We start from the raw sequence: 27,436 nt of genomic DNA on the forward strand, positions 1-27,436 counted from the left end.
ACTTGGTCATTATTTTGTCCAAATTTCAGCTCCCGAGCGCAAAAAGTTCCTGAAATATCGCCCTGCCAAACACACAGTTAAACTAACTGAGCAACTACTCGGTAAGCTCCTTTCGGGAAGAGAGATAGAGAGAGGGGGGGAGGGGGTACACTATCGCATCCACAGTTCTCACTAAGGAGAAGATTCAGTAGAAGGATCGGATGAAGTGGGCATAAACTTAGTTGAAGTTGGTATGACGCGCCCTACTCTGTACTTATCACGGCGGCCATGATAACAGAGCGTTAACACAGCCTACTGCAATACCTTGCTGCGGTTGCTTGTACATACACCCATCAAAAAAGGTATCATGACCCTCGAGTCCCATGGAAATTGTAATAAGGAAGTCGTCTAACGAGGTGATGTCACTGTTTTCAGTAAGATTAGTTCAAACAGCGGTATCTGACAACTTTGCGGGAGCCCATCAAGTGACAGTAATGACCACTGACGGGACTGACCGGTGGATACTGGACACTGGGATCACGTCATTGGAGTAAGATGGAATATTAAGGAACTACCGAGCCCAAATTTCTCGCTACCTAATTTGTTTCTGGAATTGCCTCACAGATTTGCAGGTAAAAGGCTTCAAGGCGGGTAGCAAGAACTGTATCCTAATCTCATGCTTGAAAAAGGAAGAAAATTCGGGTAGGAAAAAAATAAAAAGGGCAGCCAATCGGAAATGATACAGCAACAGAATCCGATAACACTTATTATTGTGTAGAATATTCTTCATGTGGCTTATTTCCTTGTTTAGAAGTTGCTTTATTTTTAAAACAATATGAAAGGCGTTTGTTAGCCTAAAACTATCATTAGTTGAATAAGGTTTCATAGAAGTTAGCAATTTAGCCAAATTTTACTTTTCTTTTCAACCATAAAAAATGGCCGTTTTATTCTTGGGCACTAAATAATACAATGCCTTCAGAGTATAAATCACAATTAATTTTCTTATAATTACGAGGGGAAGAGGTATCAAAAGGCGTTTATTTAAACATACAGTTTGTCTAAAGATCAAAAAATTATTTTGTGAACGTTTTCCGCCTCCATCGAGGTTGTGAATACGGAATAAAGTACATTTGTTTACATATTCATTAAAGGTATGGCATAAACGTATGAATATTATTTTAATTCATATTTTTCATTAGATATTCATTTCAGCTTAACACAATTAATGTATACCTTTTAATTTTGACGTCCAATTATATCTCCACAAATTATTCCTGAATGTCCACGAGCTATCGATAACCTCATTATTTCGTTTCAAAATTTACGTACTCGAATTTTAACTACACGATTTGTTTTTACAAACTTCTTATGAAAAACTGCTTTAGCGTTTATTAATTAACTTGTTACTATTATACAGAATTGTGTTCCACCTCGAAAAATAAAAGCAAAAATACAGCGTTTTGTAGTTAACAGATATCATTATGATTAAAAATGTCTGGAAGTGTTATTCATTTAGACAACTGTAAACTGTACGTACTATTGTTTACTAACATCAACCACTATTGTTTACTAACATCAACCACTATTGTTTACTTACATCAACCACTATTGTTTACTCACATCAACCACTAATGTTTACTCACATCAACCACTATTGTTTACTTACATCAACCACTATTGTTTACTTACATCAACCACTATTGTTTACTAACATCAACCACTATTGTTTACTAACATCAACCACTATTGTTTACTTACATCAACCGCTATTGTTTACTCACATCAACCACTAATGTTTACTCACATCAACCACTATTGTTTACTAACATCAACCGCTATTGTTTACTCACATCAACCACTATTGTTTACTAACATCAACCACTATTGTTTACTAACATCAACCACTATTGTTTACTCACATCAACCGCTATTGTTTACTAACATCAACCACTATTGTTTACTAACATCAACCACTATTGTTTACTTACATCAACCACTATTGTTTACTAACATCAACCACTATTGTTTACTAACATCAACCACTATTGTTTACTCACATCAACCACTATTGTTTACTCACATCAACCACTATTGCTTACTTACATCAACTGGTGGTGGACGAGGTTTGGTGTCTTTCGTTTCTTTAGAATTATCTTTAGGGCTGCCATCTGTAGCTCCTCCATCTGTGGACAGAAGAGAACAGTCATCAACGTGTAAACGGACATCATCACACTGTAAACAATATAATTCTCTAACAGACATCAACACACGGTAAACAATACTCCGTTCACTAATAAATCCCTCCTAAACACACCCAATATAATTATGTCATTATAAGACATCATGACACATACATACCGACAGACCAAACATGTGTCATTATACTACATCATAACACACACACACAAACATGACATTAAACCAAACTTTTCTTACCTGGGTAAAAAAAAATAAATAAAAAGATGAACAAAAGTAAAAATATAACAGATAAAGACAAGATAAAACAGTCCCGACATTGAAAGGGGATTTAGCGACTCTCCAAGACGTCACAGAACTTCCTTGACACTGAGAAAACTTGCCCAGAAATTCTTTGATTGAGTAAAAAAGAAAAACAAAAAGCAATTAGAAAATTATATTACTCATTATAACAAATTCCGTCATAGTATTAGGGGAAAAAAATGAAAATTCCTTAAGACTGACAAAACACGCTAAAAAAACCCAATCTTAAACAGACAAGTAAAACAATCTTTAACAATGACAAAAACAAGTAAAAAAATTATTAACAGACCATGAAAAAATAACAGACAGACTGACAACAACAAATCCCCAACAGACTACGGTAAACAACGAGAAAAAATATACACCTTAAGCACAGACAAAGTTGCCATAGTACAGACACCTCTCTCCCTAGCTGCGGCGACATGACTTTCCCTTTCCAACAGCAATAAAAAATAAATTCCTCAGCCAGATGACAGCTTGACGCATCGAGAGTTGAATCAGTAGTCGAGGCGTCACTTGTCAGGCCGATAACTTATCGGGGGTGGGAGGAGGGGAGATGGAGAGGTAAAGGGAGGAAAGGAGGGAAAAGAAGGAAGGAGAGGGCGAGAGGAAAAAGGGGGGGGGGGGAGGGAGGGAGGGTGACAAAATTTCAATAATACTGTAATAATATTGTAGCTCAGATTCACCCATTTCAATATCCTCGACCCCTGTCCCATGTCGACCACAAGTGCCTATTCTACACCTTAATCGACCAGAGGTAAACTATTCGATGGGTAATGGATAACAACTGTCGAGTATTCATCACAGCAACATGCGGTGATCTCTGTCTATGATCTTACAGGTTATCAGAGGAGCGAGTTGAAGATAACGCTAAGTCTTAAATCTGTGAAAAAAAAAATTGTAGCGGTTGGTTAGGTTAGGAAATTTACGTGTATCAAGTAAGACGCATGACACACGACGATACCAACAACGATCACAGTACCACCACCACCACTGATCATACTTGGTGCTCTAAGTCGCACACTCTATTCCATAACTCAATCTTCTTAAGGCGCCACTTTACCTTTCCATCATACAGAGAGCGTGACGGTGCATCTGTCATGTGCTGCCACCCCACACACACTTCTCAACCCCCCACACCCCCCCCTTATTTATTCTCTATTACTGTACATTTACTATCGGTAATTTTTCTGTCTACATAGGAGCTTCAGTTTCAGTAGCAGTGGTGGGGGAGGGGTGGGGAGGGGGAGGGGATGGAGGAGAGGGGAAGGGGATGGAGGAGTGGTGGGGAGGGGGAGGGATGATGGAGAGGGGAAGGGATGGAGGAGAGGGGAAGGGATGGAGGAGGAGGAGATGGGGGGGTGGGAAATGGGGGAGGGAGGGGGGGAGAGGTTAGGATGGGAAGATCAACACGAGCTCCTCCTACCTTACCTGACGTGCCGTAATACCTTGTCTCATCTAATCTCAATGCCAAGTCAACTTTTATCATTCGTGTTTTTTTCTTTTTCTCCAGAACCAAATTCGACCACGAGAACCACTGATCTAATATTAATGTCTATCATCCGTTAATTATATACAATAGTCATTAACCCAAAATCAATATCCACGTATTATTGTTACTGATAAAGGTCTCTTGATTATTAACCACGGGAATTGGACATTTATCTGGGGTTATTTATACTGTGCATGGACGTCCATTTGGTGTCATCTTGTCAGGGCTCCACCTTAATCACTGTCTACCTGGGGTCACTGCTTTATCCTGCCTGGCCACGCTCACAGCACGAACTGGCGCAAATCTGAATCTGAAATCTGAACTGGGACAACAAACGTGTAGGCAATGACCCCCAATAACACTAACCACCAAAACAGTGATGTTATTTGCCACTCGAGTATCAAATGCAAAACTAAAATGTCGGCAGCCTCATTATTTCCTATGAGTATCTAAAGTAAGTAATGAAGTTAGTTAATTAGTTGAAAAGAAAAGTTATCACCTGTATCCAAGTTGTTATTGTACAGTATATGGTTGAGGTAAAGGGACCTAACCAGGAAAACGTCAACACTAACACGACCAGAAATAATATTACTGAAGCACCAATCATGAGACATATCAAGGGACGGTGTGTACTGTTGTATAATGACAAGTGTATACGGCTCCCTTCAAACGATAATGCGAAATAAACAAATCGTGTATGTCGCCAAAACTGAGTAACTCAAAATTTTACGTGCTTCAAATGGTAAATGTCCACTGCTATTCTACTGTAATGTGCATGTTAGTCGGGCTGTAGTTGGCTCTTGCCTTATGTGTCTACGAAACCTTTCACATGATGATACAATATGCATAAAAAACCTTTTTACTGCGCATACTTTCACTGCCCTGACCTATCTATCTACACGCTCCTGGTATGACCACCCCAGACCACCAAGTCGGTGCGGGGTGAGCGGGACCCCCAGGTGAGGCACTACTGTCCACTTGACACCAATACCTGTGTGGGAAACCTTACGGTCAGAGCTGCTGTCATTACTTAATGCTATTTAAATCTGTGATCTTCATTTACAGCTGCTTAGCATCACAACATTTATGTACTACTAACACAGATACGTGATACTCTCTATGTACGCTGTTGGTGTACTTGTAATGTCTATGTACACTGTTCGTTAACTTGTACTATCCATCTATGTAGCTACACTGTTGGTATGCCTCCAATGGCTGTATACAGTTGTGGACAAAATTCCCAGAACACTCGGCAACAACTGGGTCATACGTGATTGGTTTACATTAAGTAACTTTGCTTTTCGTCACATATGTCAGAATCACACAATGGAAAGACTGCCGAGTGTCCAGGGAAATTTGTCCCCATCTATACATTATGAACCAATACCAACCTGAATGACCACGACTTTACTGATTTTATCTATCTATCTATTATCAGACCCCAGGAGTGTGGCAGGGAGGGGAGGTACTGGTGACCACTTCCCTCACCTCACTCTCAATTTGTTTAATGGCTCGGTGGGTGGTGGTGTTGTGGGTGGCAGGAAAGGGTGACCAACACTCACCAACACCAGCCAGCCTCGACATGACGGTAACTCTGACACTTCTGCAGATGCTGGTGACCTGATTTACACACACACACACACACGCACACACGCACACACACACACACGCACACACACACACACACACACACACACACACACACACACACACACACACACACACACACACACACACACACACACACACACACACACACACACACACACACACACACACACACACACACACACACACACACACACACACACACTTCATCCTTGACCGCCGAAGGGTCAAGACGTACCTGGCGCTCCTCTCGGAGCAGCCAGGTCAACTGTTAAGTTGGCCCATACCAACTCCCTCCCCTGAACCCTCCTCCCCACCGGAATATCAACAAGTTCACGCCAGAAGTTACTATTTCATTTAGGAAAGAAATGGAACCAGTGTTAAACAGAGGTGAACAGTGCTTAAGTCAGTGAGAAAAACTCAACAGTAACAGTGGTACCCAAGTTGACCTTTCACACAGTGAGGTCCCAGGTACCCAGTGATAACGGCCCGTGAGACCCAACTACCAGCGATGTGTTAATCCGTCTACGATAGGAAGGCCTGGAACCACACCTCACTCATATAACACCATCTGTGAGGGAATTACTACACCACGTGAGGCCCCGAATAACACCATATGTGAAGGAGTTACTACACAACGTGAGGCCCCTCATAACACCATCTGTGAGGGAATTACTACACCACGTGAGGCCCTTCATAACACCATCTGTGAGGGAATTACTACACCACGAGAGGCCCCTCATAACACCATCTGTGAGGGAATTACTACACCACGTGAGGCCCCTCATAACATCATCTGTGAGGAATTTACTACACCACGTGAGGCCCCTCATAACACCATCTGTGAGGGAACTACTACGCCACGTGAGGTCCCTCCTAACACCATCTGGGAGGGAACTACTACACCACGTGAGGTCCCTCCTAACACCATCTGGGAGGGAACTACTACACCACGTGAGGCCCCTCATAACATCATCTGTGAGGGAATTACTACACCACATCAGGTCCCTCACAACACCATCTGTGAGGGAACTACTACACCACGTTTTGCTGTTCCCTACATTAATCTGTATGTTCACTGTATGTTCCTTTACCTTTCTCTAATGAAGGCTTTGTTAAACCACCAATGTATGTAATAAGTCATTTATGTCCAGTATATATTTTCAGCCTTCAGGCTGCGAACTTTCAATAAACCGTTATTATTATTATTATTATTATTATTATTACACACACACACACACACACGCACCTACCTTCCCGATTATATCACCGTCCGCTTCCGGTTCACCTGGCATAAACCTCTTCGTTTTAAGACACCCTTGTTTATCCATTAATTTCATTCTTCTTCTTACACACCCGGAAAGTTCAATTCGACTTCCTTTCTTTCTCCAAAATCCCCATCCTTTCACATTCGCCCCCATCCTCATTCACGCCCCCATCCTCCCACCACTTCTCCCATTCGTCCCCATCCTTCCATTCACGCCCCATCCTCCCATACCCTCATCCTCCCACGGCCCCATCCTCCATACACCCCATCCCCCCATACAAGCCCTCATCCTCCCATAGCCCCCATCCTCCCCACACGCCCCCATCCTCCCATACCGCCCTCATCCTCCCATACACGCCTCATCCTCCTTACACGCCCCATCCTTCTCGCCCCCATCCTTCCCCACACGCCCTCATCCTCCCATACACCCCCCATCCTCCCATTCCACCCTCCCCTTCCCACAGTACCCCACCTCTCCTCAACCCTCCCACACCAACACTTCTTCAAGCTGCTGCAAGTGACCCACTCAACACTGTCCTCCTCCCTCCAACACTGTCTCCATTACCGCACCCACCCACACCATATTACCTCCAGACCCCCCCCACCTTACCTCCCGACGCCCCCCTTCTACCCCCACAACATACACCTCTCCCAGACACCACAACACAGGCAGCCTGCATGACACCCCCCACACCATGATATCCTCCCCCCACCATGATATCCTCCCCCCTACCATTATGACACCCCACACCATGATATCTCCCCACTACCATTATGACACCACACCATGATACCTCCACCCCATCATCATTACGGCCCCACACCATGTTCCTCTTCCCACCATTATGACACCCCACACTTCCCTTCTCCCCACCATGCCCCCACCTCCCCACCATTACCACATCACACTCGCAACAACCAACACCACACTGGCAGCACCCTTACCTAGACGAAACCTTTTGGGGGAAAACACTGGTGGAGGGGAAGGGACATCTCCTGGGCCTTGCTAAACCCTGATCTAGGTGGTGGCTCACGGTCATATACCCCCCAGTTCAGTACCGGGGTGCCCATATTAGGTTACAACTCAACTTACTGTACCAAAGCCTCCTGACGCTTACACACCTTCCCTGCCCTGGTCTATTGGGTCTCTCTAACCAGGAAGTTGTTTTCTGAAGTCTCTTGAATCGTTTTCCTGACCTGTGTGTCGTCTCCCTGACCTCTGAGTCGTTCCCCTGACCTGTGAGTCGCCCCCTTGACCTGTGGGTCGTCCCATTGACCTGTGTGTCCTTCCCTTGACCTGTGAGTCGTCCTTTTAGTCTGAGTCGTCCTTTTAACCCCTGAGTCGTCTTCCTAATCTGAGAGTCGTTCCCCTCACCCGTAAGTCGTCTTCCTAATCTGGTCGTTCCTGTGAGTCGTCCTTCTGACCTGTGAGTCGTCCTTCTAACCTGTGAGTCGTTTTCCTAATCTGTGAGTCGTTCCCCTGACCTGTACAGTCGTCCTGCCCAGACCTCCCCCACCTCACCGTGGTGGTGGTGGTGGTGGTGGTGGGGCCCTGGGCTACAATCTTCTGAGAAAGGATCAATGTTGGGTTGGCTGCCCCCAGAAGGCACTGCCATCAAGCCCCCCTCAACCCCCCTCCCCAGCACTAGACGTGACCCCTCTCCTCACCCACAACACCACGCCTCATAACACTCCAAAACACACACACACACACACGTCGCTTACTCACGGGTCTACTCTGCTGGGGTGAGTCCCTCCCAAACCCACCCCTCTCCTCCTTACACAAGCTTGCAGGTCGATATGTTCTCACTGCCCCCCTCTCCCTTCTGTCTTCTCCTTCTACCCACATTCCCCCATCCTGTCTGTTTCCTCCTCGTCCTCTCCCTTTTCCTCCCTGTCTCCTTCTCTCTCTCCCCCCCTCCTCCTCCTCCTCTCTTTCTTCCTCCCTGTCTTTTCTTCCTCACCTTCTTCTGCCCCTTCCCCTTCACCCTGTTTCCTTGTTCCCATCCCCTTCTTCTACCTCCTCTTTCCCTTTCCTTTCCTCTCTTCTACTCCCCCTTTGTTTATTCCTCTATTTCCTGCCCTCATTTATTTCTCCATCTCACCGAGATCGTCTCCTTTTCCTAGCCTTGTTCTCCTTTCTTCCTCTAAACCATCCCCATTGTCTTCCCCTCTGCCTATACCCTCTCCTTGCCCTGCCCCTATCAGCACAGAAGCCAGCTAGCGGAAGCAGGAAGTGTCACCCCACCCTTCACACAGTTATCTTAAGGAATGATTTATGCTCTGGCTTATACTGTGTGTATTTTCTTCTGATAAACTGGAATAACAAGACAATACCCAGTTATCTTCTTTAATAGCAGTAGTGAAAAAATGGCTTCGGTTATAAAAAAAACAACAACAAAATCAATAACAAAAACTAACACAATAAAAATAACAACATTAATCATAAGTAACAATAACAAGAATCATAATAATAAAGCAACAAATAATAAAAATAATAGTTATCCCTAGGTACACGTTCTTAGTGATGAGTGACGTCATCCTGGGCGGCTAGACATTTCAGCCAGTAAACAAACATGACGTGCAGCTAGAGACGATAATCCCTTGTAAGTTAACGGAAGTTCAACCTTATCGCGGCAACAACCCGATATCGTGAGGCAAAACATTGCGCCGCTATTGGGACATTAAAAACTTGAAGGCATAACATGAGTACAACACCCATAGCCTTCCGATATACCGTAGTGTTAACACCTTGAGTACGACATTAACCCTGAGTACAATGCCTTTTCCCATTCCATTTCATCTCATCCCCCCATCTCTTCCCCATTCCATCTCATCCCCTCCCATTAATTAACATTCCCTCCCACTCCTTACCCATTCCATCTCATCCCTTCCCATTAATTAACATTCCCTCCCATCTCTTCCCCATTCCATCTCATCCCCTCCCATCCATTTACATCCACTCCCATCTCTTCCCCATTCCATCTCATCCCCATTCCATCTCATCCCCTCCCATCCATTAACATTCACTCTTATCCCTTCCCCATTCCACCCCCTCCCCTCCCACACGACCTAGCTCTTCCCCCACAACGCCTGGGTCATAACGCGCTCCACCGCCACCAGCCGCCGCTCCCCTGATTGCTGCTACTGTTGCTGTTATTTGTTGCTACTGCCGCTCCCTGTTGCTGCTATCTGTTGCTACTGCCGCTCCCCTGACTGCTGCCACCGTTGTTCCATGTCGCTGCTACCGCTGCTGTTAACTGTTGCTGTTAACTGTTGCTGCTATCTGTTGCTACTGCCGCTCCCCTGACTTCCGCCACTGTTGCTCCATGTTGCTACTGCCGCTCCCTGTTGCTTCTGTTAGTACTCCTACTCATGTTGCTGCTACTACTCCCTGCTGTTACTGCTGAATCCAATGTATAGAGCAGTGGGAAGGACGTGCCACGAATACTGATCATCTGATTACCTCCAGTTATGTGTATGTAGGAAAGTTCTCATCTGAGGGAGGGAGAGTAGCAGCACCCCCCAGCAGTGCCACTACCTCTACTGTAACTTTCAGAGCTACCTTACACTACACTACACTTACACTATAGCAACACACTGCTCTTTTATCGTAGTTCATACATTAATTCTAAAACCCATATAAAAATTGACATGTTAGGTTAGATTAAGTACCCATTTACAGCAGGGTGGACTAGGGGGAGTGCAACAGATACGAACCAGCGATCCTGCAAACATGAGGCGAGAGCTGAATCCACCCACCCACCCACCCGCCGTACCTCTGTATTTGTGTGGTAATGTTGCCCAAAGACTTTAAGATAGATAAGAGGACCCCACCCACTTCTCCCCCCTCCTCTCTCCCTCTCTTCTCTTCCCTCCCTCTCTCATCACTCCCTACGACTTTAAGTTTCCTATCAAGTTAACTCCAGGTGGAAAAACATACTCCACATGACCTCAAATATTTACTTCTAGTTTCATATTAGATTCAAGGCCCCCCCACCCCCCATTATAACTCACTGATGAAAAAGGTTAGTCTATCTTTAGCCTCATTAACATGTTAGAAAACTGCAACATTTAACAGGTTAACCCTACACATACCTGTTAACCCTACACATACCTGCCAAAAAGTACCAGACTCCCACTATTCCTCTATAGCCTGCAAAACTGTCGAGAGTACAAACACACCATCACATCTGTACAAACACAGCACCACACATCCTTATATTCTACCCAAACACCATGACTGTTACACACACACACACACACGTCCCTCACACGCTCCTATATCTGACTCACTGTACTGTCCTTCACCATGCCTGGAAAAACCCAACCATGACTACCATCAACCATTCTACTGTACCATGGAGAGTCAGTCAGTCAGTCCCCCACACACACACCAGGCCTTCGCATCATTCCCAAACATCGACTACCTCACCAACACATCATTAAGCACCCTAATCCAAGACATCTTCCTGAGACTTCGTTGTCAACCTCAAAACGGATTTATGTGACGGAAACACCTCATTGGTCAGCGATACAAGGACCTATCTTTAGCACTTACGTTGCCACCACGTCACCACACTGAGGCCTGAAGATTTTTAACTTTGATTTACAAGGTTAGGGCAAGTCTCTTCAGGGTGGACTGAGTGAGGGAGGAAAACAGTGTGAGGGGGAGGTGGGTAAACAGTGTGGGTGGAGGAGGGGGGGTGAAGTGAAGGCAGTGTGAGGGGGGAGGGGGGAACTACGTACAACTTACAGTGCGTGATGAGTAAGACAGCGGAATGCACGAGGTGAAACAGGGTAAATGAGACAGCAATGGGGTGCTGATGATGAGTCAGTGATGGGTATCAGTAATAGGTGCCAGGGAGTGCCAATATAGAATGGACCCGTAGTGCACAACAAGCGTCGACCACCACCATCCGTACACACCGTCAGATAGGAAGCATCGCCTCGTTACCTGCAGCTTCCGGTGGCGGCGGTGGTGGTGGTAAATTATCAAGGTCATTATCACAACACCCTCCTGCAGCTGCTGATGTCCTCTCCTGTGCTGTGCCCTGTTGCTACTGCCGAGGCTGTTGATGTTCCTTCATTTGCTGGATTGCTGCTGCTCTGTGTACCACTGTTTATTGGCGTACCGTAAGACCACTGGTATACATCTGCCTGTGACCATATTATAATCGGTTCCGGTACTGTGCTGGACCGGTATACTCACGTCACTGTTTATTGGCGCTGGTCCACACTATCTACAGGCGCGGCGCTGGACCATTTGTTTATTTACATCACGTTTATTCTGGCGGCGGGTTAAGTCTTGACACCAAGTTCTATCTAGTAGTGTGACTCTGTGCCAGTATTGATGTCTGGCTCTGACTCAGCAGGCCGGGGAGGGGGGGGGGTGTTGAAGGTGACACTGACGCCTACCTTGTCAGCTGTGTTGGTGGTGTTGTTATTTTGGTAGGTTTAAAGGACGGTAAGTAGGTTTAAGGGAAGGTAAGTAGGTTTAAGGGAAGGTAGGTAGGTTTAAAGGAAGATAGGCAGGTCAGTTTAAATGAAGGTAAAGAGGTGGGTGGGTTAAAAGGAACACAGGGAGGTTGGGTTAGATCGGATGAAAGTCGCGATAATTTCTCTTTTGGCAGCAAGCAACAAGGCTAGGAAGGGTTCACACATATTCTACTTGGGTTCATACAAAGGAATGTTAGTTACAAGACGAGTGATGTTATCCTAAAACTATATCTTGCGCTTGTTCAGTTCTGGTCACCATACTAAAGAATGGATATCGAAACTCTAGAAACCATACAGAGGAAGATGCCAAGACTTATCCCGGGCATTAGGAACCTTGAGTACGGAGACAGGTTAAAGCATCTTAATTTGCACTCCCTCCAGAGACGTTAAGTGAGGGGCGATATGATCGAGGTGTATAAATGGAAGTCAGGGCTAAACAAAGGTGATATAACAAAGGTACTCAAATTATCCAACCAACCAGGAGCGAACTCGTAACAATGGTTTTAAATTAGACACATTTAGATTTAGGCGCGAGATAGGTAAACACTGGTTGAGAAACAGAGTAGTGGATGAGTGGAACAAGTTACCAAACAACATCATTAACTCGAATACGCTGGATAGCTTCATATATAGGTTGGATGGGTATATGAGCGATAGGGGTTGGGTGTAAACGGGACTGTCTATAGCCAATAGGCCCGCTGCAGTCTAACGTTCTTATGCACTGTACACACACACAAACAACGCCCCATAATCCCGTGACAACAAAAATAAAATAAATAAATACATTAATAATTAAACTACTCTCCACATTTCATCATAACACACAAACATCACTACAGTATCTTATTAAAACTATGTATAATTCAAAGATTTAAAAACAAAAAAATTATAGAGATTATAAACTTTTAAAACTACTTAACATATTTTACCCCACTAAAAAGTTACACACTAACTTTTAATTTTTTTATTACTTTATATTGTAGAAACATTTTAACATGATGCATTGGGGTTTGTTCACCACAATAGTACACGACGGTGGAGGAGGTGAAGCTGACGATGGCTAATGGAGGGTAGTGGTAGTAGTAGTAGTGGTGGTAGTAGTAGTGGTGGTAGTAGTAGTGGTGGTAGTAGTAGTAGTGGTAGTAGTAGTAGTAATTTTACGGTAATAAAATGGCGGCGAAGGTGTGGCTATTGGGGGGAGGGAGGCCACGTAAAAAAAAATAGTTGTAGTAGTAGTTGCTGGTTTGTGTGTGGTGCTGTTGTTGATGTTGACGGTAACTAACCTAACTCCCACACCCTTCCCACACGGTCCCACCACCCCCACATTCTCCCCACCTGACCTCTGTCCTCGGGCCATTCTAGGGCGTCAATACTCCCACACGCTCACGGCTCCACTGTTGTCAATACTTCCACCACCACACTACCTCTACTACTACCACCACGCTGTCCCTGCCTCTACTACTACCACCACCACCACCACGCTGTCCCCGTCTCCTCCTTTGTCTTTCTCAAGTGTCCCCTGTTGGTGTCCCTGTATGTACCTCACACTGGTCTGTATCGCCACCTTCATTATGACTGTCAGTGTATGTATCCTCCTCTGTCTGTATGATGCAGTAATCTTGCCGTCACGTACCAACACTGACCCAGCCCATGACCCATATCAAAACAGTGACAGGGAAGCCATTATAACAGGTACGGGATAATTACAGGTACATTATTGCCCATATAGTACCATGACCAGGCTAACGGCACCGCCTCACCTAACGAGTAGATGCTCCACACACCTGCCTCGGACCTTGTGATTACCTGAGCACGCGTCACCCTGGGCACTCTACCTGCACCACTAAGAGGAACCCCCCCCTAATTAACCCCCACCCCCCTCCACACGTACATTAATAATCCTCACCTGGCGGCCACAACAGTAAACAATAATAAACACAAACAAGTACACGAACACTCCCAGGCCACCTAACACGCTAACAGACAACCAGACAACCTGATGCGGGGTAAACGAGCTGTTGTTAAAAGATGGGTGGGATGTCATCGTCGTCGTCATGAGGAAAAGTACTCAGCCACAAGACTCTCCCCCTATGTCGAGGTGTCTGTCACTCGGGTGGTCGGTGTGAGGCCCAAACTTCTTTAAGCAGTGAGCGACGGCTGGTGTGTTGAGTGTCTTGTCATAAGTTAGGCTCTGTCACTTGAGTCGTTACGAGGTGCCTGACCCCCACGTGTGCCGTTCACTCTCCTCCTCCCAGTGTAGTGCAAAGTGTCTCGTGCTGTTGATATTTTTTGTTAGTTTACTTTATTGTTAAAACTGAATATTTTTGCTGTTGACATCATTCACTTGTGTTTGTGTTAAGTGTGTTTATGCATATCTTCAGAGTGTCTTCAGTTACGTAGGTTTTTCTTATAGTAGTGTTATCTCCATAGTCGTACCGGGTCGTCCTGTGTTGCGTGTACCATAACACTCTATACTGGTCGTGCTCTCCCCCCCCCACCTCTACCCTAGGCTACATGGTCGTGGAGGGGGTGACCACTCTTCTTACAACCTAACCTAACCAACCACATCCTCCCTTTAAACCACTCCTTTACTCTCCCCCCCTTCCAAAACCCAGACAACACAGCAACAAAACACACACAAACACACTCACATCCACTAAACATAAACATAAAAATTCACAAAACACACAAAAAGAGGCTGGGAATTTCCCTCTCAGTGGCAGCCAACTAACCTGGTCTCCGAGTCGGCAATTTTCTGTGTTTTTTCCGGGGTAAATTACAGAGTTTCTGGAGCGGTGTGTGTGTGTGTGTGTGTGTGTGTTAAGAAGTGAAGGGAGCGGTGTGTGTGTGTGTAAGAAGTGAGGGGGCGGTGTGTGTGTGTGTGTGTGTGTGTGTGTGTGTGTGTGTTAAGAAGTGAGGGGGCGGTGCACTGGGTGTGTCTGCGCGTGTGTGTAGGTGTGCAGAACTCCTCCTCCCTCCCCCCACACTTCCTGCCGACCTTGGAAGGGGAGGGGACATGAGGAAGGAAGCAACGATACATGACCTCTCTACCTCAACCAACACCATTACCACCAAGTCGTCGTGAGGACAAAAACACCCCGAGGAGCCTGTTGTAGCTGTCTCTCCATTATCGTACTGCCGGCGCGTGTTTCCCCCACACCGTCTTCCTTGATAACTACTGTAGGTTTTGTCCTCCTCCTCCTCCTCCTTGTCACCGGATCTATTATTCTGGGGATTATGTGAATATTTCTCTGATAAATGCGAACACACACGTGAACACACACGTGAACACACACACACACACACACACACACACACACACACACACACACACACACACACACACACCGATAATACTGTAGAACCACCGAAAAATATGTCGCCAAAAACACACGGGGCGCCCTGAACCAAACCCAACCTGTTGCCACTACACACCCATAACCTCCTGCAACACTACCACTACACTTGAAGCCTTACCAGTTGATCACCTACGCTAATACAGGGTGTCCGTAAATGACTACCCTAAAAACAGTATGCTAGCATGCTTTGATCGGGGTAATCATTTATGGACACCCTGCATTACTACTACATCTTGAGAATAAATTGGGACTCCACGAAACAAAGGTGAATGAGAATTGTTTTTCTTGCCAGACGATGACAGAAGAGGACAGAGAACCACCTTAACGACGCCATAAAACATGTTCCCTCTTCTTCTCCCTGCAGCCTCCATTAACAGTGTCTTAGTCAACGGGTCTGGAACACGTTGGTCACGGGTGGCCTGACCGGATGCAGGTCAAATGAATCATGTATATAAATCATAACAGGCACCAGTTTTAATAGCCCCTAACCTAATTTAACCCACCAATTAGAGCAAAGACTCACCAGAATGGAGACTTAACACGCCTGGGTCCTAGCCTTGTAATCTGGGGCCTACCAAGACAGGACCCCATTTTCCCAGTAGTCAAGTAAACAACACAATTCCTCTCGAGTACCTTCCAGCGTGTCCCCTCCTTCAGACCGTCTCCCGTGAGTGTAACGAGATCCCGGGCGTCAGCTGGACACCACAAACATCCCTCCTCAGATCCCGTCCCCCGAAATAAAGAAAATGTACAGTAGATAGTGAGAGTAATTTCCTATAACTGATCTGAACGACGCTGATGTGATCCAAAACACACCTCCACGACCTCGGCAACACGTTACTACACCCCCACACCCTACAGGCCAATATCAACACCGTCACACATAAGAACTTCCACCTGTGGGTTGTTCTCAGTTCTTTACCTCGACAAAACCATCAGATATTCGACCCATGACGTATCTTGTAATGACCTCGACCTTGAAGTACCTTAGTCATGCACATTCGTTGGATTATTAACTCGTCTTGTGTGCCGCAATGACTCCTTCCACCTCCCCGTCCCCCACGTCATCAGCGTTTTTCTACTGCTTCTCTTCATTTTTTTTCATTTCCTCTTCTCCCTTCCCCTCCTCTATTCTTCCTTCAGTACACTAATCCTTCATCGCCTTCCCTCCCAAATTTCCATCGTTGTTCTCTTCCTCGTCTTCCATTTCCTCCTCATTGGTACTTTATCTCCTCCTCCTCTTCCTCACCCCCCCGGCACCGTTATCAGTTTCCGATGACTGTAGAGACACCCTAGCCGACTGGTTATCTCACTGTGACCATTAAAATGTAATTGCCAGCATAATCCAATCCGCCGCGATCACTTATCTTAATTACTGTATAAATTTCCCCCGACGCAAATGTCCTCGTCATAACCTATAGGCCGGGGGATCAGAATGGGCCCCTTACCGAATCCAACCAGAGTTCATGAGGACTGTGGTCAATCTAGACTTAATCTTCAATCCTAATGATATGGTTAGATTAGGTTAAGAGAGTACAGAGCTTTAAAGACTTGAGTAGAGACAGGTAAAAGCATCTTAATTTGCACTCCCTTGAGAGACGTAGAGTGAGGGGCGATATGATAGAGGTGTATAAATGGAAGTCAGGGCTGAACAAAGGGGACATTACAAAGGTACTCAAACTATCCAATCAGGAGCGAACTCGTAACAATGGTTTTAAATTAGACAAATTTAGATTTAGGCGCGAAATAGGTAAACACTGGTTTGGGAATAGAGTAGTGGACGAATGGAACAAGTTACCAAACATCATCATTAACTCGAATACGCTGGATAGCTTTAAACAGGTTGGATGGATATATGAGCAATAGGGGTTGGGTATAAATGGGACTGCCCAGTATGGGCCAATAGGCCCGCTGCAGTTTCCTCCATTCTTATGCACGCACGCACGCACACACACACACACACACACACACACCACACACACACACACACACACACACACACACACACACACACACACACACACACACACACACACACACACACACACACACACACACACACACACACACACACACACACACACACACACACACACACACTACTTTACGTAAGCCCTCTCGTGCCAGGCCTGAGATGAGCCGGCTACAGATGCCTCAACACTTCCAGTTCTGAATAAAAATGATCGGACAGGTTTTTTGAGAGCACCCATCTTTGTGACATTGGATTTAGGTTGGGTAAAATACGTCCACCACCTTCTCACATCTCCAAGCGGGTGGGACATACCTAAGAGCCGTTACACCGGGTGCGATGCTGTGGATGGAAAGCCACGTGGCTTTATATTCCTTCTGTTGTTTTTCAGTGAGGCTGCTCAGACCGGATGCGATGCTATGCAGCCAACGTCGCAGACGTAAGCAACGTACCTTTCCGGATTTTTCTCGACGTGGCTTCCATCATGCAAGCGCACTAGAGCGTTTTGGGAGTCTGCTGTCACAGCCTGGGTTTTTATTCCATTTATGAGTGCAATAGAGTAAGTAATTTCACTTAATTGTTAAGTTCAACTTAGTATACGGAGAAAAAAGTAATAGTAATATAATATATTAGTATTACGTCTATTTATTATGCTAATAAAATAATACTCAATATAAATTTGTTATGAATAATTAAAACACATGATGTATGGTCAATGGAAAGAATATACATTAGTAAAATTTAGTTGTCAATAACTCCTTCCCCTTCTAAATTATATGACTTGTCATATACAGTATAGGCCTAATTATAATTTAATATCTGTTCGGACAAACGCCAACATCGAGGACACCAATCATGAAGATGATGGTGAAGATAATTTCTCAACAACAGGTGAAACAACTGCACAAACAACTGAAATGCAGGCACAAATGCCTGCTTCCGCATCCACTTCAAACAAAGCAGATACCTGTTAGGCTCACGAAATAAAGGAACCCCAGTGATGTGGATACGGGACTCACTCCAACAAATCAATTGATAATGGCCAAGGTTCCGGATTTCCACAAGCATATCACAATTTAGGTTAAATGTAGCGTAATATTAATAAACTTTTCATGCAGGTATATTTTCGGTTTAACTTACCTGAAGGTAATGGCCAGCCTTTCCTTGGGGCTTATGGACTGCCTATAGTTTGTATCTTGATATCATTTCAATCATTAATACAACTTCACTGAACTGAGCGGGGGACAGTCTAAAATAGTGTCTAAATTTTTCTTCTTCATCGGAAAGGTTGGTCTCTTCACATTCTTAGAGATGGCTAGAGTGAGCAATAATAGTTCCCTTTAAGACCACTGTGCAATGCCTTCCATGGATGCAACGGCTTCAACGGGTCTATGAGAATCTATCTTTGGGTCGTCGCTATGGAATTAACCGCCGCGTGGAATAACTTATCACACCTCCAGTTAGTGGGGAAAACATCTGACGTTTGAGTCTTTGAATATCCGGGTCGTGGTGTTTAGCGTGAGTGAGTGAGTGTGGAAATGTGTGTGTGTGTGGGGGGTCGCGAGTACAGTACCAGGTATTATGAGCATCATAAGCGCTAGCTTCGTAATTATCAGTTGAATCTGTACCACTCCGGATGTTCCACTGTAGCTATACACAATACAATACAATAAAGGGATACAATTCTGAAATACAATCATCACCACCATCGTCAGCTATACAATACCACAAGCTGTAACAACACCAACGGTTCAGTTTCTGACAAAATCGAGGAACTACACAAAACCTCCCTCAACTTCTCGGTCCCAACTGGCCACCCCGAGCCGGATATGTCACTCACCAGGGAGTTTACCTGGACTTGGCTTCAGGGGATAAGAGATGGAGGGATGTGGGGTGGGGAGGGGTTGGGCAGGGTCGAGCCATGGTCTACCTAGACTCCCCATTGCACTACCACAGTGACGGCCGCCCTCAGGGACCTGTCAGAGGGCTTGTGTAAGTTGAGTGCCACGTTACCCGGAGTGTACTGTATGTGTGTTGGTCTTCTGAGCAAACTGTAAAATCCTTCTCCACAGTTTACACATTTTTTCATTATTTAGGGAAAAGTTAAAGAGGCTCACATAAGCTGCACTCTTATAAACTAAAAGCCTTCGATACAAAACAAGATGGCAGTGTGATGGACAGCACTGCACTTGACCGTCGTCCATACCCGAACTGTAATGTTAGGTTACCCACTGACAGCTGAGTGAACAGGGCGGTGCCAAGGATGCGAACCAGCGACCCTGAGGATAAAAGGCGAAGGGTGAATCCACTAGACCACCGAAACCCCCCTCTAAACTATTCAAGTCCGTAATAAAACATGAGCGGTGTAGAAGTTAACACATGATGAACAAATTCCACCACAAACAAAACACAACACAACATTTCCTTATTTATCATTACAAAACAAAAGCAGTAAGCAAAACACAAGCCGCCGCCGACCTACAACAACAAACCCCCAATACGATAACAACATAAGATGCTTATCCCTTTACCTGTGTTATCTCAGGCACCAATCATCACTTATCACTCAAATATTCAGAAGAGGTTATGGATTAGTTTTACAGGTACAGGTGTGTGGGGATGGGGGTGGTGAGATGGGGTGGTGAGATGGGGGTGGTGAGGGTTTGTGAGGTGTGGGGAAAGGTGGAGAAAGAGGTGATGATCATGTGAGGGTATGAAGATGAGTGGGGGTAGGAAGTGAGGTATGAGGTTTGCAGGTGAGGTACAGGTAGAGTGGGAGGTGGTGGTGAGGTGAGGATATAGGTAGTGAGAGATATAGGTGGTGGTGAGGTGAGTGTGAGGGTGAGGATACAGGTGAGTGAGGTACAGGTCCGTGTAAGCGCCGCTAAAACCAACAACAATTCACCTCTGGTTGGTATGTGAGACTGGAACCCGGTGAGGCTGCTCCTCCAGCCCCTTGGCCTCAACTGGTACCCCCATGTCTGCCACCGCCGCCACGTCTCCACCACTACCACCGCCCCCACGTCTACCACCACCACTCCCCCACATCTGCCACCACCACCACGCCCCACGTCTGCCATGCCCCCCCACGTCTGCCACCACCACGCCCCACGTCTGCCACCACCACGCCCCCCGTCTGACGCCCTCACGTCCTGACACCACCACCCCACTTCTGCCATCACCGCCCGTCTGCCACCACCACGCCCCCACGTCTGCCACCACCACGCCCCCCACGTCTGACACCACCACGCCCCACGTCTGACACCACCACGCCACCACGTCTGACACCACCACGCCACCACGTCTGACACCACCACGCCCCCCCACGTCTGACACCACCACGCCCCCACGTCTGCCACCACCAGCCCCCACGTCTGCGCCACCACCAACGCCGCAACGCCCCCACGTCTGTCACCACCACTTCTGCCACAACCACGCCCCACGTCTGCCCCACCATCGCCGTAACGCCCCACTTCTGCCACCACCCACCTTGGCCTCCAACTTGTACACTCAACTCAAACTGGTTAAATGGACGACACTTGAGAGACAACCTTACAAGTGCAACGAGCGAACACTGTCTTCCAGCACCCCACCTTCCACCACTCGTTATCTTCTCTTGTTCCTCCTTTATTCCCCTGTCCCTCCTCCCCATCCTTCATCTTCCAGCATTCTCCTCCTCTTTACATCCCTGTGTGTGTGCGTGTGTTCACTCGTACGTCCGTCCATCAGGGATATAACACAGGACAACACCCACCCAACTCTACCTAACACGCACGCACTCGCACGGACACGCACACACACACGCACGTCAAGGAAGCCAGACTTATCACCCTGTTATTATCCTCTACAGTCGCCTGAATTAAAGTAGACGGCAGCCAGACTCTAAAGGCGGGAGGGAGGGGGAGACACACGACGGACGGACGGAAGAAAGAAAGAAAGAAAGAAAGAAAGAAAGGAACGGGGAGAGAGAGAGAGAGAGAAAAAAATGCGCTCACGGACAAGGAATATAATGTGACGAGGAAAAAATAGAAATAATAAATCTCTAACTTAACCAGAAACTAAAGAACGAAATAAGCAACGGGGTGCAGGGTAACCTAGTCTGGGTGGGCGGTGTTGGTGTGGTATGGCGGGCAGGAGCGTGGCGGTGTGGAGTATTGATCGAGCTGGGGCACCCCATGAGGCTATCCTCCAACCCCCCTTCCAGCCCAGCCGCCCAACCCCCCTCCCAGCCCAAAGCCCCGCTACTATACCGACCGTCTTGCCCCACGCACCACACCTACACTATATACCCTGGCTGGCACAATACACCCTGCACCATTACCCAACATGCACACCACACGTATACTATATCCTGATGTACTAAACACACACACACACACACACACACACACACACACACACACACACACACACACACACACACACACACACACACACACACACACACACACACACACACACACACACACACACACACACACACTATACCTCGACACTTGTGGCAGCACTAATCACAACCACTATTAAAAGTCCCTTACCAGAAGACAGAGACAAGTATAACGTCTTGAATTTTGGGGTTGGTTAGGTTAGGTTATTAAGATCAAGAAAGAGTAGCACAAGTGTATAATTTTAGAAGAACAAACACCCAGATATTGTACCCGAATCTCCCCTCCTAAACGACTACACACGAACGCAAGACTTGGAATGCCTCGGTCGATAATGATGTACAGAAACAAGGAATAACACTATGAGACGTTACCTCATAGAGTATTGCTTTGCAGAGGACCCCCAACGGAGTGAGCGGGCCAGGGGGAAATATTATCATAAGGGTCAGACAGACAGCCATTTGCGAGATCCTATTTAAATGGTTGACAAATGGACTGTGGGTGGTGTGGTGTGGAGACCTAGGGTGCGTGAGGAAATGTCTCTCAGTGGGACAGTCAGTCAGTCAAGAGAGATGTTCACTGGGAAAAAAGAAACGCAGCTTAAGAAGAGCAGAGCGGTTCAGTATGGAATACCATATCCACACACACACACACACACACACACACACACACACACACACACACACACACACACACACACACACACACACACACACACACACACACACACACACACACACACACACACACGAGGGCAAACTATCCCCAAGTGTGTAACAACAGTCTGTCTCAACCTGTTGCCGGAACAACATGTGGGGTGGAGGGGCGTGTGTTAATGAGCCTCACATTATAAAGTCAGTTTTACAGGGAGACAACCAACACACATAACAGGTCCCTCACTACCTCACCTTACCCCTGGCTTGTGGCTCGTAATAACCAAGCCTCGAACTTCATGTCTGGGTAAGCTTGGGGCCAATTTAACTAGGGGCCCATTTGACTGGGGGCCATTTGACTGAGACCCATTTGACTGGTCTTCACAATCCCGATGCCCTCCCCCCCACCCCTCTCCGCAGGGTTCGAGAGACCTCAAGCTTCCCCCAGGCGACACTAATTGCATTATACTGGTTAAGCAACTGTGCATAAATTTACGCTACAAGGTTAAAATCCACCACATTCCACAACACCCTGGCGCACACGACCTAATTTCCGGGGGCCATGACTTCCACCGTGACCACTCCTGACCTGACCTCGATTTCTCCAAAGGTTCTAAGATAAAAGAAAATAAGTAAATCGAGTAACTGGACCTAGGAAGAACACGTCTAACTAAACAACGCATTGATGTAACTCGCACGGAGGAAAATGACGTACGTTCAAGTGTGGCGTTGAAAGAGCACATCGTGACTCCACCGTAAAAAGACGAAGGATTCTTACATTTATCTGAATCACAACAAAAAATAAATAAATAAAAATCGTAGAGAATCTGTATCCGTCCTTGCCTCCTCTCCGTCTCTCACTTTACCTATCTCGGCTATTTCCTCCCTTGATATATATGTAAACATTTTCCAGCCTGGTAGTGAAGCGTTCATCACACCTCCCCGCCACCCACTCCTTCCCCTGAGCGACTCCTAACTATCGTGGAAATATTATTATTATTATTGTTTTTTGTTATTGTTGTCGGACATTTCCAGAGCCTCTATTTCCATCCACCTGCATACAGTTCATCACCTCTTCTGTCAACACACACAGTACAGTACATACAATAGTAAACGCCTCTATACTACGTTCCTATAGGGCTTAGTTTCCCCTCTTATCTCTCTGACCATAAACACGCACACACACTTACTGACAGGATCTACAAATATTTCCTTTTTTCATGACTACGAATAAAAGTATAACATGAGATATATGAATACAAGTGAAGAACATTTGATTATTAAATTAATAAAAAAAAAAATAATAATAATCACAATAGTAATAACAATATATTCCCATAATAAACACACTATTTCTAATGGAATTTGTGATGTATTTTTGGATATAATCGTCCATGTGGGAATCATCTTTGGGAATCGCCTTTATGGGAATCGTCTTTTAGGAATCGTCTTTTTTGGGGAATCGTCTTTTAGGAATCGTCTTTTTGGGGTATCGTCATTTAGGAATCTTCTTTTTGGGGTATCGTCTTTTTGGGGAATAGTCATTTTGGGGCTCGTCCAAGTGGGATGACAAACACCACACAGAAAGGACGATCGTTCACCATAACTTATTTAAATAAATCTCGGACTAGCACTTTGTACTTCACTACCAATGTGTTCCTCCTCCTACCCCAAAATCTCCATCAGTTTAATCAGAATATCTTGCGTCATATAAACCTATAGAGATATATATGCCTGGTACTGTCTCTCCCTCCACCAATTATATGACAGCTACATCACAACCAACCAATCACCAACTGGAAAGACAAGTCAAAGAGCAACAACCAACCAATCACCAACGAGAAAGAACAAGTAAAAGAGTAACAACCAACCATTCACCAACTGCCTAAAAAAAAAAAAAAAAATATGAAAGCTTTTACCTCGACCTGTGACCTCCATTTATCTCACCTGAAGGTCTTGATTCTTGTCTGCTGGCCCTTAAAACACTAACACAGCTCAGTCTACCTCCCCTGAAAACTTCTTCCCGCTGGTGAACACACACACACACACACACACACACACACACACACAGAGAGAGAGAGGAATTGAAATGATACCTCACACCCCCACCACCCCCTCACCTTAACAAGACCGGCGAGTTTGTCTGCAATTTTCGCCAACACGTTTCCCAAGTGTCGAGAAAGATACGTAGAATACAAGGTGTTTTTTTTTTCTTCCCCCGGATCTGAACAGTATCAACCTGGCACTTCCCTAACACCACCAAGAATCAATTGTTCACACGAGTTAGTGATGGTATATTGTACACATAAAACAACAACTGATAAGAGGATCTATTAAAAAAGTGACAATCTATGAACTGTAATAATGTAAACAAACTCAAACCTATCATCTGCATAGGGGATACCTAGCTAAACAATGAATGTCTGTCTATCTGTCTGTCTGTATGTGCCTGTCTTTTACACACACACACACAAAGCAGAACGTGATAAAAACACTCAAGGCCATCCACTCGCTGCGAGGGGGGTGTGAGATACAAACACCGAAATATGTTTTTGATGTCTCGCTCGTCTCGTGTTGTCTGGTGAAGAGCTGTCATGTTAACACCAGCGGCCTGTACAGTATAACGCTTCACTGTCTATGTAACTCAAGCACACACACAGACTACACATTCATACATTCAACCTAGAAAGATCCCGACGAACAAATATAATACAGTCTACAGTCAGTCTTATATCGTCATGTACCCATTACCTCTTCCTTCTCGCCCACAATGTAACCATGACGTAGAGTGTAAACAAACAACCCAAACGTCCGTAGACCAAATATAAATTAAACGATGCAAAAAAAAAAACCACGAAACCTGACAACTAAATAAATATATGAATGAATAAATAAATAAATAAATAAATACAGCATTTGTCAACATTTCTCCTCCATCTCCTCAACCCTCCCTCCCGGACAGAGAGAGGTGCCCTAAGAGCTATATATACTGGCTAACACACCACTCCCCCCCTCTCTCACTACCTCGCCTCTACACTCGTCCACTGTACAGCACCAGTCCCCATTATCCTGCAGGCGTAGAAGTGTGTCACCAGGCGCCCTCCCTCCTTGGTAACGTGATGTACTCCTCTGCCTGCTTGACTGGGATGGTCGCCTCTGTTTAGCACGTCTCACACAGCCTACACAAGGGCCCCACTATACCATGATAAAACTGAGGTGGTAGAGTCATCGTTACCATAGACAGGTTAAGAGAGAGGTTGTACACGTGTCTTTGTGGAGGTGCGGTAATATCACTGGCAGACCTAAAATAACATTAGGTTTTTCACTGTCGACACAACATGATAACTTATACAATAACATCTACACACAGCGCTTCCCTCCCCACCCTTTCCCCACCACTCTCATCTTCCTCACTATGATCTTGATCTTAGGCCAAAAAACTGATGAAACGTTTGTGATTTTTACTCAAGATGTTTCCCTGTCTGTATGTCAAGTTTCACAAAAATAGGTCCATTACTTCTTGGGATGTTTTATTGCAATATACTTCTTCCTTATTGATCTATTAAAATTACCTCACTTTTTTTTTTGACAAATTTTCTTGGCTTGGACGTCGTGAACAAGACTCTGCCGTCAAACAAGTTACCAGGTTGGAATCCATCCCCCACGTGGTCCAGCCGAGTTGCGATCAATATCTGCCCACACCCACCACTTTGTGTTCCGCAGAGGCAGTCAACTTTAAAAGAAGAATAACCCAGCTATCTCTGTAGTGGCAGGTACCGCCCGTGTTGCTAATAGCGCAGAGTGACGCCCGCCACAGGGGTGGAGTGACGGTATCTCTCCTGTCACTGTGGTGGAGTGAGAGCATTGTGCCATTGTATGTGGTGTGGGATAGCACAATCATGCCCCGGCCTCCCACCCACACCACTATGTTACAACACTTGTAGAATGTCAGAGAAATAAAATGACGGTGACTTGTCTCAACAAGTCTGAAATCCTCCCACACGTGAGTGGAGTGACACCTAACACCAGCCAGGTAAATTGACCGAACACCTTCATGCCACTGCCGCGCCGCCCTGGGTGTGGAATAGCGCTATCATCGCCCGGGACGCCAGTGCACTCTCTACCCCCTCCAGCCAGCCACCACTTATCCCACTTTAAAAAAAAAAAAGACTGGTGCCGAGCGACGGGTCAATAATGGGATAAACCGGAAGTGTTCCTGAAGTTTTGTCACACTGTGAAGACCTCAACCAATGACACACACACACACACACACACACACACACACACACACACACAAACACACACACACACAAACACACACACACACTATTCATATATAAAATAATCACATAACATCACATAACAAACAGACACACATGCAGACGTACAAAAACCACGTGCCATATACAAGCAACGAAAACATATCAAGAATGAAAAAAAGAAACACCAAACATACACTAAAAGAAACATACATTATACACTTACAGTAAACATACCATACACCCAAAACAAGTATTAATCATTCACATACAAAACAAACTCACACCATACAGTCATACACAAACAAGACAAACAACACACACACACACCACGTTTTGTGACACTGAGGCTAACAATATGTATACACCCAGTCCACCATATGTGCACAAGTACACCACCCTAATACGCACACACACACACATACTTACATAAATACAAATCAAACATACATGCCTATGCACCGATA

General features: G+C 45.6%; 1 protein-coding gene across 1 annotated transcript in view; it reads right to left on the reverse strand.

Annotated features, from left to right (window-relative positions):
- LOC121874613 overlaps positions 1–27,436 on the reverse strand; it is a 187,082-nt gene that overhangs the window by 90,682 nt on the left and 68,964 nt on the right. The window contains exon 2 of the mRNA XM_042378841.1: positions 2,083–2,162. Coding sequence (XP_042234775.1) covers positions 2,083–2,162 — 80 coding nt within the window. The remainder of the gene's footprint in view (positions 1–2,082; positions 2,163–27,436) is intronic.

Source organism: Homarus americanus, unplaced genomic scaffold, assembly GCF_018991925.1.
Source record: "Homarus americanus isolate GMGI-L3 unplaced genomic scaffold, GMGI_Hamer_2.0 scaffold34360, whole genome shotgun sequence".
In the NCBI taxonomy this organism is placed as follows: Eukaryota; Metazoa; Arthropoda; class Malacostraca; order Decapoda; family Nephropidae; genus Homarus; species Homarus americanus.